Here is a 15945-nt window from a genome sequence, read left to right as displayed (position 1 = left end):
GTGCAATTCTGAGCAGCTAAAATAATACAGTATGTATTTCATTATGTTTGGATCTAGGAAAACCTTTTCAAATTTACAGTTACAGATCTTTGGACTTGAGAAGGGCTCATTTTTTTCCACTATTGCTACACATATGGTACAGATTTCCTTCAGTTTTACACTGCATTCATGAAGACTGATATCTCTTTTATCGTTGCATTTGTATATAGGTCTGAACAAATCACCTTGTTACACATCAGTAGTTGCAATGTGCACTCATATAAATCTGGGTAGATTATTACTAGAACTTTTATCTGAAGACTAATTGTGCAGGTCAACGCATTAACTAGTGATTACTTAGTTTCCTGTTAGTATTTCTGCTGATAACAATACATTGTGAAGTGGCAATTAGAAAGCCCAAACCAAGAGAAAGAGGCTCCTGCTTCATACAGGCTGCAAAGAGCCACCAGATCACATTTTTCCCTAGAATTTGAAACTCAGAGTTCAGCTTTTTATTAAAATCCAAAAACATAAGAGGGTGAAGACAGGATTTTGCAAACAGAGGAGAAGAATAACGCACAAAAGAGAAAGAAACTTAATGCAAAGAGTCCTACCTTTTCTCATGTTAACCCCTGTTGGATTTCTTTAAGTATACAAAACTACATTCCAAAATTAATCATAAGTGAAATTTTTCTAGCAAAACTCCCTCCAACAACGACCCACAAATTAACAGGACCATCATCTTTTCCCTGTATTTATATCTAAGGATGTTATCTTTATACTGAACAACATTCAGCTGAGGCATCTTAAGAAGCTGCAGAGACCTTTGTATGTAGAATGCCCTGAGTCAAAGCAACAAGCACCAAAGGGCATCTACGATGGCTTTATTTTAAGTCAGCAGCAAAGGTACTATTACCACATACAGAGCAGCATGATGTTCAGCCCAGCTAGGAGCCATTAGGGGAGAGAGCCCCCAGTTTCCTGCAGCAATGCACACGAGGGCACTGCAGACCACTGCACACTTCTGGAAATGCTGGCAAGAAAATCTGAAAACAAACACACTACTGCTGTGAAAGAAAAATAAAATCTAGGCCTTGCAACCTGCAGCCAGACAATAAATGCTGTAAGGTAGCTTCCCTAACAGGAGATCAAACATACTTTTTAATACAATGAGGAAGGTCACTATCCTCTGCTTTCTTTGCCTTGAAGTACTGAATAGATGGATGTATGAAGCTGAGGCCATACCTATACATTACACTATACTGAAGATATTCAAGTTCTCACTTAATATGCTTAGTCAATACAAGAACACTGTAAGAGTCATGCTATTGTAAATCTAATGCCTTAATGATGGCATTGTAGCCTTCAACAACACCAGAAACTTTGTGACATCTGACTTGTACCACCATTTATGACAATTCAGCTGCTCCTATGACAACTCTAAAGACATTTAACAGCAACAGATGTCAGAAATCCAATTATTGCCAAGTAAGTCACCTCAGGCACCTTCTACCTTTTGATTTTGCCTTTTTATATAAAGCACAGTTCTGAGAATATATTTCCTTTCTGTGAATATCTGGAAATAAAGAAATAAAAGAATTTTCCATAAGTTCATCTGGGAGTACAGTTCCTCTTTTCTTTCATTAGACCCACCACAATTGAGTATCTGGCTCTAATAAGAAAAAATTAAGTTTTCTTTGAAATGATCTTTGGGATTTCTGTTTGCAAAGTTCAAAGACAGGCAGAAACATTCACTGAAGATTTATTTGAACTTCTGTCCAGAATAAAACCTTGTTACTGTTGGCTCTTACCAAGTAAGCCTAGCACATAAAGTAGCTTTTGCCAAGAAACACTGAGTCTTCCTTGCAGAGAAATTCCCAAGCTCTGGACTGTCCTGTTCCCACAGTGTTTCATTAGCTGAAGAACTAAAGAAAATGGCTTCTGTTTACATAAGAACAGATATTAATAGAGCCCAGCTCATTACTACTGCATCCCATGCAAGGATATTCAAATTGACCTATGCAGTGAATACACGGGTAAAATCTTTCTGCTAAGTGGCAACTGCAGCGAGGAGGTTTAAGATCAGAAAAGAGAAACTATGCTAGGAAAGGATTTTGAGGCCACAAGGCGGAGGAGAAAGAGATAGAAAGCACATTAGAAGTAATCACTAGGCCTCCCTTACACAGGTTTTGAACATTTTGCCCAGGAGTGCCTACGTCGCACCTGCATTCCCACTGGTTCTCTTGTGGTTTTTTCAGTGTGCACCAGCGGATGCTGAGGCTGTTCAAAGCTCTAAACAAAAGAGCGAGACCAAATTCAAGATCAGATCTGCTGAATGGTCCATCCCTATCTATCCCCCACACTCCTTATTTCAGGGGGCTTACTGCTCTGAAATCTGTATGAACCATCTCACTATAGTGCCCCTCCTTAACCAAAATCCTCTTTATGGGCAAGTTTCCCTCCACCCTTTCTTTGTTCATACTGAAAAACAAGGGAAGAAGAAATCAAAGTTTATTGCAAACCTTGCAAAGCCTATTGCAAGGTTTAATCTTTCCACTGTCCATTAAGCAGTCTGGCTCACATCTCTCTCCCTGATGTCTGCCAGCAGCTCGCATGGTTTATCTTCCCTGCTCCCAGGAACAGCAGGGCTTCCAACACAAACATCTCCCAAGTAGCAGCACAGCTGCTCTGACAAATAAGATGGATTAGAAGGGCTGCGAGGGAGAAGCATCCCCACTTTTTCACCCACCTCTAGATAGAGCACAGGAGCTGGCTGGGAGTCAGATTTCTCCAACAGGATGGGGAAGGGAAAAAAGGATGAACCTGGTACCGGAGGACAGCTTTAGGCAAAGCAGGAGATGCAATGGAAATTTTACTGACTTCATCGAGACAAAGGGCTGCACGAGTTCATGTGGCCCCAGAGATGCCCTTGGCATCCACAGGCACTTATTATATATACCTATAGTATAGTCAAAAAGTGCCATTTGTCCACCCTAAAAATATTGTGAACCCAAGAAGAAAGAGTAAAGAAAACTTGTGACAAAAACTACTGCAATACATTCTACAGTTGAGTAGAACAACCTGTTATTCTCACGTCAAGACCTGCAATGGCTCTTTTCTCTTTACTAAAGTTCCCAGTAACTGTATTTGAGCAGTGTCAAGTCCTGCGCACGCTCCCGTGTCCTGCTGTCCAGACGAGGGGCAGGGTCTCTCTCCCCAGCACCCACGGAGGTGTCACAAGCAGCACTTTTGGCAGCTGAAGTGCTGCCCCTGCCTGGAAAAGAGCCTATGCAGGCAGACCACTCAGAGGCACGGCAACTACATGGCTTTTCAAGAATGAAAGAAGCCAAACAAACAACGCTTATTTTACACTGAAATACAAACAAGGCCCATCCCAAATTAGGTGTTTTCAGAAGGGCTGAAGGTCTCCATCACACACATTTTCAGAACGTGTAGAGTGAGTTCTGTAGAGTGATCCAAAAAATGGGCTGAAACTTGAGCCACGGTGCTGGCAGAGAAATCCAGCTCTGCCAAACAGGCAAGCTCACAGAGCAGCTAAAAACAAAAGCTGAGATGTTGTGGATGAAATTTCATTTCTTGGACAGGAAGCTCGCTGCTTTGTGGCAAGAGCTGCAAAATAGGCAGCTAATGAAAAAATACAGGACAGAAAGAAGCAAGAGTGACTGCTGCAGAACTGCCTATGCCCTTTCAGGTTAATTCTAACAACATTGCCATATTTTTTTCCTTTTTCAACTGATCTTTCTGTTGAAGGAGTTCAAAAAGAACAAAAATTTCCATACAAATTCACTACTGCTACTTGCAGCAAGGCTGAGACAGAAAAGCCTATTTTAAAGATACTAAATGACTATTGAAATATAACTCAAGCAACAGACCACATATTCAGAACAGTAAAAAGAAAACAAACAAGCATGAATAACACTAGCAAAAAAGGTGTTTTAAAGGTGTTTGAGAAGAAAAATCACAATGGGTGTATTCAAAAAACTCTCTACAAACATTCAGTACATAAAAGCACAACTTAATAGACTTGAACGCTTTGAAGTGACAAGTTGGTGAAACTTGTGCTTTGCCCTGCTCAGGCATCAGTCTAACTGTCACTTTGTCAGTTTGTTTCTAACAAGAATAAAATAGATCTTTGGGATAGCAATGAACCAAGAATGGAGGCACCCCAGGTCTAAGACTCATGAATCAAAGAGGATATTTGTCCTTTTCCCCATTAAGCACAAGCAAAACAGATGATTTAGAGGACTTGTATATCCTGCTCGCTGTGTTCTTCCTGTTGTGATTTTTTATTCCATCCTTTTATGTAAGAACAGTTCTAGACAGGCTGATCTTAAGGTCAGTGAATCTGGCAGAAGCTGGTGTTAACCAGCGGAGATCTAGTGCCTTCCTCCTCAATGCAGGGCAGCATCACTCAGAACAGTCTATTTGCACTGACAGCATCATCATGCTGAAAACTGAGTAGGCAAATAAATCTGTGAGATTTAGTTGTGCCAGTTGAGTGAGAGAGAGGCTCAGTCTGGCTTCGATGAGATCTTCCATCATGGGCATAGTAAACACTTCCCAAAGTCGTACTGAATGACACACACAGCCATGATCACTCTCAACTTTGAGGAACTGGTATTTTCCACCTAAAAAAGAGAGCCCTAGCTGAAAGCTGCTCATCTTTAACCCAGACTGAGCAAGAAAAAAAATGTGTGGTAAAGAGCACTAGGTCAGCAAAAGCCTACCAGAGCTTTGAACTACCTCTATAGCTAGCTCTGAATGGTAGAAGTAAAGGAGAAATGTTGGGAAGAATTTAGGGGAGCTATGATTTCATGAATAATTTGACCCCTTTAATGAAAAAAAAACCTCAAGTCTAACAACTCTTGCAGCTACTCCCATGGTGTGGAAGGCTGGAAAGCTTCAAATACAGTGGCAGCAAACAGAATCCTCCCCTGCAGTATCAATACATTTCAGAGAAGAGCTTTGCCAGCTGGTAAAGAAAAATCTGAAATGGAATATGGAAACATACTATTAAAAAGTTGCATACATCATATTGAACCATTAATTCAACTCATTCTGCAATGTGCTTGTGTCTGCCAGAGCTGCAGTTAATAGAGAGCGTATGAAACTCAGAAGGCAATTAAGTCTTGGAGGAAGCACAGTTGGAGGCTGTGGCAGTTTCTATAGCAACCTAAAAGGCTCAAGACTAGTAACAGGAGATTAACTTAAAGGCAAGATAAGTACATAAATATAGCTCTCATTTACCATTTTCTCTGCTTTTAAGCAGGCAATAGATTTTTCCATTTAAATAATACAGAAATAGTCAGATGTTTTGTTATTAATTAGGATTAAAGTGATCTTTGCAAACATTCCATTTAAAAATTCTGATTATTTCACAATCATCCAGCAGAATCATCCAAACTTCTCCAATTAATTCAATAAAAATGGAAAACACAAAATGCTGCTGAAAGATTAGAGTGAGACTAAGACATGGAACACAACAACCATAATAAGAGTTTGCTGATGCCAACACACGGTACGCTCATGAACAAATCCTCTTGACACATTTTGCTGGATTATACTTTACACATGAGGTTTTATGTGTGGAGACAGGTGAAGATTTTTTTTTTTTTTTTTTGTAAGCATCTCAGTCCATTTTTAAAAATTCTTTGTCTTCCGTAAGAAAGACTACACGGAAGAAACTTCAATATTGTTACACTTAAACGCATTTATTCAAAAGTTTAGTTGAGACCACACACCCCCCTTTTAAGTTCCTGCACGCCTTATGGATACAAAAAAAAGGTAGACTTGAAAGAGATACCTTGACCTCTTCTCTGCTGCAGCCAGTTGTTCGCCAGCTGTTTTACTTGATCATTTAAAAGCAAATTATTTATGCATAAGACATTCAGGAACATGCACCCAGGAGAAAACATATTCTTCCCCTAACTTCTATACCCTGTTGAACTGTGGAATATTTCAGGTACTGTAAGCAGTTGCATTAGTTGGGACTGAGAATTTTGCTAATCTCCTCTATCCAGACTGCTGAGTATTGTTACACAAGCTCTGGCATCTTTGCACAGTATTGGCTTCCCTGTCTAATAGCTGTAAGCGTCAGAAAAAACAGTACTATCACACGAGCAAATTAACCAAGTATGAGACACATGTTACGAGTTAATGTAACACAAACCTCTTGGGCTCGTCCAAAATGTCCAAAGCATCAGTAGTTTTTCCACAGATTTCATTGCATAGAAATATCTTTTTCTGCCCAGAATTAATTGACAACTTCGCTCCCACTTATGCACAAAGTTTGGACGGACTTTGTCTCTAACTAATTCATGATTCAAAAACCAGTTTCCCTTGCTCTCAGAAGTGCATTCTTTTTATGCTTTTTTTCTTCCTAATATTAAATGCCACAGGAAGAAGAGAGGAAGCCTTGAAAGAAGGGCTGCTTTTTGAACCATGACTGAAGAGCACATTTGGAAAGAGAAAAACAAAATCAGGAAAAATAACAAAAGACACTTTTTGTTTTTAAAAGCAAAGCCAATTCATTAGAAGGCAAATCAGCAAACCAGTGGAATAAACAGTTGCATCAAACCAAGAATTTCCCTATTATTTAGGAGATAACCTAAAAGCTGTTGCCTGACAAAGGGTTTGATCTGGATTCTCTGCATCTCTTCCTTCAAAATGATGAGGGTCCTCCCTCCCTTCTGTGCTTTCAACTAGTTAAAAAGCAAAACAAACAAAAATAACCCCCAAATCCTCATTTGACCAGCCCAATCCCCACAAATAGCTTCTATCTATAGTTCTAGCAGCTCTTACTAGACAGACTTCCTCCTTGATTATCCAGCACCAAGCCCTACATACACTAACTTGGTTTTTACTTGCTTCATAGAGCTTTTCTGGTTGGAATTTGTTGACTCATTGCTTGAGGATAAAATAGAGATACCAGGAGAAAAAAATAATAATAAAAACCAAGAAATCACTGTTATGCAATTCAAAACATATGCTCCACCTTATCCAAGATACTCCAAGCTGCCCATGGTGATATCCAAGCATCACCTAGAGTGGTGAGGCTGGCACAGCACTGCCCAAAATGGCGCCTCCTCTTGGCTTCTGGTAGGGTGGGAGGCTGCCTACTGCACGCGCAGGGCACAAGAGAGCGGCAAGCTGGCCCTGCACGTGAAACTTCTCTGCCATGAGAAAAACATTATACACCCATCAGCTTTAATTTAATAAGGAACAAGAAGCAAATATAAAAAGATTTCTCTAAAATCAAGTGTTTGTCCTACTTTATAATATCAAGAACTTCAAAGAAAGATAGCATATTTTGTCACTTTTATAAAAAAGAAAGACTTGAGAGAAAAAGGGAGAATACCTAAAGGGATGGTAGCACTTTCCAGAGTAAATATTCCACTTTGAGTAAATGAGCTGCGACAGGGTCAGTTGAGGACACCATTTGCAACTTCTTCATTGAAGTGATTTGTCAGTTGTTACCACAGAGTTACTTTATTCTTCTATTTTCCACTAGTATTTTTTTCTCCCTTTCAACTAATTAAAAATCACAGTCAAAGAGCATGCAGCGGCATGCTTCTACTCTAAAGTTGACTTGGATGTAAAAAAGAAACCCATGCTATTTAAAGTTTCCAGAGAAGGGAACAAGAATGTATTAAGTGAGAAGAAACTGCACTGAAGAAATCCACCATTCCCCTCAGTATTCTTAAGAGCTGATCTGTCCTTTCGCTGAAGTTACCATATCCTACTTTAAAAAGTTTCTTTTCCTTCTACAGAGTGGCCGTGGCAGTTCCAGGCTCCTCAAGAGAGACAGCTTAACATTAAAAATGCTATCCCCTTTTTCTGCATATAAAAGGTTTTGATTTTTTTTTCCTTTGAGTTTGACTCAATATCAGCTTCTCTCCTTTCTTTAAGCTTCCCTCTACTCTTATTACACGAGAGGAAAATGCAACAACAAAAGTTAGAAATGTGTTTCTCAAGTCTTAGCAAAAGGCTTAAAAACAGAAATCAGATAGAAGCTCTATAAAGTATTGAAGAGTTTATTTTGAATTATCACTTAGGAGAATTCCAAGCACACATTTTAGAAATAACTTGTCTATGAATTTTAAGAGCAACTCATTTCACCTCCTCTCCTGTTTACTGCAGACATTACAAAAATATTTTATAAGGAATGACAGTTACATGGATCTGGATTAAGATTTCATCTGTTTGTGCTCTCCCTGATCAAAAATCATAGTGCATTTGTTACCATATGAATACAGATAATATAGTGGTAAAGAAATGAACCATTTTCTGCTGCTAATAACTCGCACTCGAGGCAGATCAAGAAGGATATTCTTTTAGCTGATACGTCTGCCTGCAATTACAAATTTGCTAGGAGTATCTTTATTCTAAATCTTGCAAGACAACTATTTTCTTTGTAATATCCAACTTACCAAGGGCAAGTGAAAAGAAAAGCTCAGCTCACTCGTTACCTGCAACATGGCAGCATGTTGATTTGTCAGCAGCACTTTGTGCAAGTTGCTTAAGCTTCTAGGATGACCCATGCTTAACGGCTACAAAGAGTAATTAAATAGATGAAGCTCTTCTATATCATTCTATTGCCCTATTAATATTCATTTTGAACACATTTATCTTGCTTCCTTCCCTGGCCCAAGACATTTTGGTTAAGCATGGAAAGCATTATGGAATACAAAGGGTTAGCAAAATAGGTAGGATTTTGCTTAGACTAAACATGTGGGATATGAAAGCAAGAGTTGGAAAGAAACTAAGGAAGCAGATCAGCTATTCAATCAAGGAAATATCCCATTCATTCATCATTCCTTGCAAGCGAGCAGTAGATTTCCTGCTGTATTTCACTACTGAAAATACACAAGAGATACTTAAAAGCATATTTAGAAGCACTGCATGGCTGAGTAACAGTGTACAGCCCATACAGCACATACATGTCGCCCGCACACGAGCAGCAGCCCAAGGCATTCCCAAAAGGGCAGAACGAAAGCTGAGCCCTTCCAGCTGCTCCCACAAGCAGCTCGGTGACAGCGGCAGCTCCTGCTCCTCTTTCCAGGGCCCGCTGAAACAGAGGCTGGGCACGCAGCAACTGCTTTTTCTTGTCCTAGAGGCTTATGGAAAATTCAGTCCTCATTAGCATCCTTTAACACAATTGTCTCCAGACACAGGCAACTAACCAGTCCCTAGGCTGAAAGGCCTCGGGCCCAAGCTGTTATCACCGCACGCTCACCCGCCGGCCCCAGGGGCTAGAGCAGCATCTCCTGATCAGGGATGGGCAGCTAAAATCCAAGGGCAGAGTTAAAGCTGTTCATCGACTCTTGCCCCTCAGAACCTATGTGCTCCACAGCACAGGCCAGCCCATGCCAAGCTGACCTGCAGTAATGCCTGCTTCAATTAGAAATGGCCTTTGAACTGACTTTGAAATGCCCCAGGGGAAAAAGGATTCTGCAGAAGCTTTTGTACTTACTAAAATTTTCTGAAACAACACATTGATTTTTCCACAATATTTTTTCAGGCTTTTTTTCCTGGTTAATTCTTTCTATTTTTTTCCACAAATCTTTTCATTTATAAAAACAAAGATGTATCAGGACAATTTGGGCTAACCAAGAACCCTAGGGAACAGCAGCAGCATACATCTTTGTCAGCCATTTCCTCTCATTTCTCATGCTTTTGGCTATAATAAAAAATACAAATGCAGCATAGAAATATTTCATCCTTTTCCTTTTTCCACAACAAAATAAAAAGGTAACCAGTATTTAGTCTGATAGCTCTGGAAACTATTTAACAGAAATGCTGACTCATGAACACTTACCTTCTTTTTGACATGAAGAGAAATAAAACAGACTGTACAGAGAAAAAAAAACAAACAAGCTGGGAGGGCCAGAAGCTGCACTTGGCTACAGCACAGTAGCACACTTTCAAGATTCAGCCATGTCTTTCTTCATGCAGCTACACTTAACGGCTCAACATATTCTCCTGACAGCTACTATTGTGCAACTTCTGTAGCCTTTAGCTTTATAGGGCACATGAACAATTAAATTACAGAAGAAAGAAGCGGGGAGCAGGGGTGGAAAGGCTATGTGAGCACTTCAGCATGTTTGTATCTTTGCTAGGATAGGCTTTGTAAACTCATTAAAAAGGATGGAAGTAGCCTAGGGATTGTAGAGGGATGTCTGGAGAGGAAGATATTCAGAATACAGAACTCAGATATTAAATTCACCACTGCATAGCTCCACCTACCAGATGCCCTAAGTTTCTATGAAGACTATAGTAAAATAAAAAAGGGATTTTCTTTTTTTGTTTTTTTTTTTTTTTTCTGATAATGGAATTTCTGAGGCTTGATTTTTATTCTACATCTCTTGACTGCTTTTCTGAACACCTCCCCGATTGCCACCCCTACCCTTTCATGACCAAAAAGGTGGCTTTTTTCTCCCTCCTGTTATTATAGACAATGACAAATAAAAGCCTGAAATATTTTGATGCTTACAGATCACAAGCCCTTCAGCAAAAATAGTTTTAATTCCTCAGGGAATAAATTTCCTCTAATGTTCTGGCAAAAAGCCCTAATGGAATAAATCAAGTTGTTCATGGGCACCAAGGAAAAGGAATACAAGAGTGGCAAGAGACATTGCTGATAATCTTGCTGGAGAAAGGTGACACCAGCATAAAAATAAAAAAGGCTTGCATTTAATAATGGTTTGGAGGTGAGTTTATATCCTTCCTTCATGCTTCTCTGATATCAGTAATTATCTGAGAAAGGAATGGGCTCATGTTCTGCTACATTACAAAGATAGAAGAGTAATACCCAATTTTAAGGCAGGTACTGAGAACTAAAACATATTAGTTATATTCAAAGCAAGTCTGCCTTGAAGCAGCAGAGACCAATGCTGACACCAAGTGGAGGGAAACTGCCTGTTCTGTCTCCACTGGAGGCTCGAAACAGATGGAAAACTGAGCTGCAAGTGCTCGGCTTGGTGTTGCGGTGAAGTGTTTAAACACATCACAGCAAAGCAGATATTTGTCACCCCAATGTGGGCACTGCCTGATCAATCACACCCTTCTCTTCCCAGCAGTGTGGCTGACCACAGCAAGCAAAGCAAACAACTACCTGCCCTCAGCCCATGAAATATTGCTCTCCTCCACCCATTGCACATAACACTCCTTAATCTGTAATCCATGTATATTCTCCAGGGCTGAATAGGGTAGGGGCTCTGTTCACAACAGCAGAGCTCAGAACAGGTATTTGCAGGCAGACGGGCAATTCAGGTGGCTCTGCTGCTCCTCAGAGCAGGCGTCTGCAGGGACATTTTCCTGAGCCAGGAACGGCTGGCGCTGGTGACCAGGTCTTTCTAGACCTCTCACATGCTCTGTGTCTGGCTTCTCTTGCCTTTTTGTGTCTGTCTCATTACTGAGGAACAGACAGAAGACAGATCCAGAACTAGCAGCCGTGCTGCTCTTTGCTCACTTCATCACACTTGCCCAGGTCACAGGGCACTTTATCAAATCCTCATGGCTATAATCAATAAAATAAAATAAAAAAGTCAGCACTTTTTCCAGAACTTTACACCCTTACAATTTACTGTTCACAATTTTTTTGGAGAACCAGGCCCTACTTTGATCCTACACGTAGGGCATTTTTTATTCAGTCTTCTGGCTTGGGTATTACCCAAGCACAAAATTAAAACTTAACATTAAATAAGTTCATGCTTTTGCTAAATTTACAAAGGTTAGGAAAACACATTTCTGTGGAAATGGAAGTAATATAAAGAAATCCTTCTATATGATAACAGCAGCCCCTCCAAAGCATTGACAAAGATCCTGGCAGTTCATGTGGCAAACGTGGGATTTACTACATTCATGTGTAAACCCAGCTAAAATTTCTCCTTGCTAAGCAAAGGTAAATGAGGAGAGTTAAGAACTGTACCAATTTAAACTAAGTAAATATTGCTAAAAGCCACAAATAGGAATGGAACAACATTCCCCTATCCAAGAAAAATGACTTTGACAAGACATTTCAATCTAACCTGGAAATTTCAGTTTACAGAAAAATGATATCTTGTTTGGGGGTGGAGGCAAAGCGGGGAAAAGATTTTAACTAATTTCACAAGCATTGTCATGGGAATAGTAATGGAAAACTCCAGTTAAATCACCAGCCATCCTCCAAATTGAAGACAGTCTATCTGGGAGACCACAACTCTCTTTTATGGCAGCTTTGGATAAAAGTAAGGCACCAAGTGCTTCCACAAAATTGGGTCAATGCTGAAACACCCATTTCCTCTTTGAAAGACGACTAAAACCCTGAGATTGTCAAAATGCTCTAGATCACAAAAGCCTTCCCAACAAAATCATAATTCAAATAGATAAAAATCTCCTTGAAATACTTAGCCGCAGAGTTCCAACCAGCACAAAGCCACACTGCATAGCTTTGGAGCCAACTTGCAGGTGGCCAAGGACTGACCCTGCAGGTCTAGGGAGGAGCTTCCCAGGTGCAGGATGCACCCTCCCCGTTCACCAACCCTAGGATCTCTGCGCTCTTTGTGGCACGGTTCCACCTCTGCTGGGACTAGCCAGGCAATCCACTCAACAGGACCCTGCAGCCTTGCTAACGTAAAGAGAAGCATGCATAAAAGACAGAGAAATCAAGCTAGAAACGAGCGTGGCTTCCTTAAGGAGCAGGCTCCCTTTAATGAATCCCGAGCTTTGATGGGGAGGGAAGTGGCAGCTCGTGCACACCCACAAAGTCACATTTCCATTTGCCAGCAGGACAAGGGCAGAACTCGGAGTTTTTAATCTACGGCTGCTGTGCAAAAGGAGAATCTGGATAAAACAAAAAGACACACACACACACACACAAAAAAAACCCCTCACAAATTCTGCCCACCTACATGCAGAAGGTTCCATAATTAACTTAATCTAGAACAAAAGATTCAGAAATGTTGAGAGCAAAAGCATGACAAATTGCTATGAGCAAGGTTAGTTCATAATTATAATTTAATTACATTATAGAATCTAAGTTCTTCTACACTTCCAACACAGTGATAAGCTTCAGGTTTAAAAAAGCCATGTAGAGGGGCCTCAAGTCAAAACACACACTGAATTGTCTAACTTCTTAAAAAATGATTTAAATGAAATGGGGAAGTCAGTTCAGCATTAGAACAGCTTGTGAACTAGAATTACAGAACTGTTCTAGATGATACTGGACATGAGAGAGCCTGTCAGGATTTTACAGCATTCCAGCATATACTAAGAAGGAAAAATAGAATGTATAGCATACCTAGAAGAGGACAAACTAAAACACACAGTATCTTGCCTCTATCTTTACCACCTTTAGATGGAAGAGGTGAGTGTAAATAGTCAACTATCCAACCAGCAGTAAAAGTTCTGAACTATTGGGTTGGTGTTTTCAAAAACTGGTATTTTCCCCCCCCTCCCCTCCCCCAAACAGTCATCCCGAATGAGCCTGCAGACTAGAGTAGATGGAATGATAGGGGCTGTTACTGTTGTACACCTTCAGCACACCTAGACACACTAAGAGCTATAGACACACTAAGAGCTCTGCCCAGGTACACTGGCTCTTATCTTTCTAAGGCTACAAACTAGAGAACTGAAGGTAAAGTACGTTGGCTGTATGGCCTGCTTGAGAGATTGGTATGGCTTTAATTTGTTGAGGCTCTGCTAATTAGGGTAGTATATAAGGCAGTAATGAGGCAATAGTCCGGGTGGAAGTATCAGCGTATCTGCTTTAAGTTATTTCAAGAGACTTGCCAGCAAAAGCAAGTTTCATTTCCAGGAAGCAACAAGGGAGCTATGCCAGGTTTGTCATTTCAGTTTTGCTTGCTTTGCTGGAACTAGTGCATACAAACTAAACATAAAGAGTGTAAACTTAACTTCAATGTTTCCAGTTTAACAGACTCTGAGCAATTGTTCTATTACGAAAGATGAAGGATACCTATCCAACATGGTGGGTCGCCTGCCAGAAACTACAAAAACAAGATCAACCACAGAAGATTGAATTCCCCTCTCACCCACAGATGGGATTTCTTTCATAAGCTTACCTCAGAGCAGGAGAGTGCCTCATGGCTATGCCTTCACCAGGGTTTTATTAAAGAACTTGAAAGGATCTTTTCAGCAGAATTCCTTCCCACATCACCACAATCCCAGACAGACCATGACATTTTACAAAATTACAGGGAGTGAAGTTGCTTCCAGAACAAAGGCATTGCAATAGAAAGGCAAGGCTCTTGGCCTTTCTACTTCCTTCTGATTTCATTTAGTTGATGACACTTCACATTCTACCCAGTATTATACACAGGGGGAGAAACATTTTGATCTTGGATGATTATTTGAGTACAGGTTGCAAGATTTCTCAATGAACCAATTGGCATCAGCCACTTTCAGAGGGAACACAATGAGCGGAGCTAGAGCTGCGGACTCCAGCACTGTTTTAACATTAAATGATCCTAGTTTTAAATTAGGGCCATATCCTGTAACATAAGAGGAATATTTCAGAAACATCCTTGTATTGCCATATTCTGACTGCTGCACCTAAGGTTGTATTGGAATTCTTTTAAGAGAGGTGTCCCAAGAAAGAAGAGGCATTGAAGGCCCAATACTCTGTTTTGGGACATATAGCATGTCACAAATACTGATTGACACTTTGTATTAGAAGTCCACTGGCTTCCAATACAAAACTGAGGAACTAAGAAATCACAGACTTTAGCACCATAACCCAGAATTACATTCAGTGAAAAATCTTTCATAACCCCTCATCTGATGTGGCACACATATTGAATCATTCCTGAACTGCAAGGATGTGTGATAAATGCATGGTGCAGTATTACACTGAAGCTTTTCCTACTACATTTCCCTCAAGCTTTTTTCTAATAAATAATTTCTTCTTTTACCAGAAGGCTTTTGACAAACTTGGCAAACAAGGAATCAAAGTAGAAATGTTTTTTTTAAGAGAAGAACATGCCCAAGGAGAGTTTGAACACTCATTGACTTCACCTGAAAAGATGAGAGATTTCACCCTTCTGCTTTTGCTTTCCTCATTCACCAATGTATAGCCAATCACACACACAGAGTATTTTTCTTGAAGAAAAATCCAGTGATATTGGACAAAACAAAGATATTCCAAGTGGAAAAAGCTTTTTTTTTTTTTTTTTTTTTTTTTTTTTCTTCTTCTTCCCCCTCTTGACCTTTCACTTTTTCACTTACATTCGACACAAAAATTAGAAATTTAAACACTAATGTTTCCCTTCCTGCTTTGGCATGCAACTGATTTGCTTGTTGCTAGCGACACAAGTTTAGTCATTAATTACTCTATAAGCAAATATATTTGCGTCTGTAGGTTACAATCTAATGAAATACTTTCAATTTCTTGCTGAATCAATGTAACTTTCTTACCTGAGGGTCATCTGCTTGTCTCATGGAGAAACCAGAGTTCAAGTCAGCAAAAAGCATTTCATAGTGTTGAAGCAAATACAGCAGGAAGCCATTGTAAAGCCTTTGATCTTCACAAGCCAAGGGACTCACAGGGATCCTAAGGGAAGAGCAGGTGGATTAATCTTAGCAGCCCTCAGGTCACAAGCAAATGATTAATCACCTAGGGAGTCCTCTAGTACCCTTGATAAGTCAGCAAAGCAGCCAGTTGGGAGACTGCATAAAATGCTGAGGAAGCCCCAGTCTGCTGCTGTAGTCTGCATTACATTGAGGCTTTTAAGGTAGCATAACAAAATAGCTAGAACCTAGAAATTCGGCCACGTAGTTCTTTGTCTTAAAAAGGAAAACATTTTCCCCATACACATAGGAAAACTGCTACCACTCAATAACTTTGAAAGTTTTCTGAGGGTATAAGAGAGTTTGGTTGCTTCATCATAGGTTATGAGGGTGAGCTTTAACAACTGGAATCATATCTTAATGTTAAAACTACCTGGAAAA

At 40.1% G+C, this 15945-nt stretch overlaps 1 protein-coding gene across 1 annotated transcript in view; it reads right to left on the bottom strand.

The window, feature by feature from the left end:
• FAM13C (family with sequence similarity 13 member C) overlaps positions 1-15945 on the bottom strand; it is a 100994-nt gene that overhangs the window by 77824 nt on the left and 7225 nt on the right. The window contains 1 exon segment of the mRNA XM_088526351.1: positions 15412-15547. Coding sequence (XP_088382477.1) covers positions 15412-15547 — 136 coding nt within the window.

The sequence above is a fragment of the Tinamus guttatus genome, unplaced genomic scaffold, assembly GCF_059628265.1.
Source record: "Tinamus guttatus ecotype Peru unplaced genomic scaffold, ASM5962826v1 Tinamus_guttatus_pri_ptg000246l, whole genome shotgun sequence".
In the NCBI taxonomy this organism is placed as follows: domain Eukaryota; kingdom Metazoa; phylum Chordata; class Aves; order Tinamiformes; family Tinamidae; genus Tinamus; species Tinamus guttatus.
Note: the sequence above shows the minus strand (reverse complement) of the source record. Positions and strands in the feature narration are given on the sequence as shown.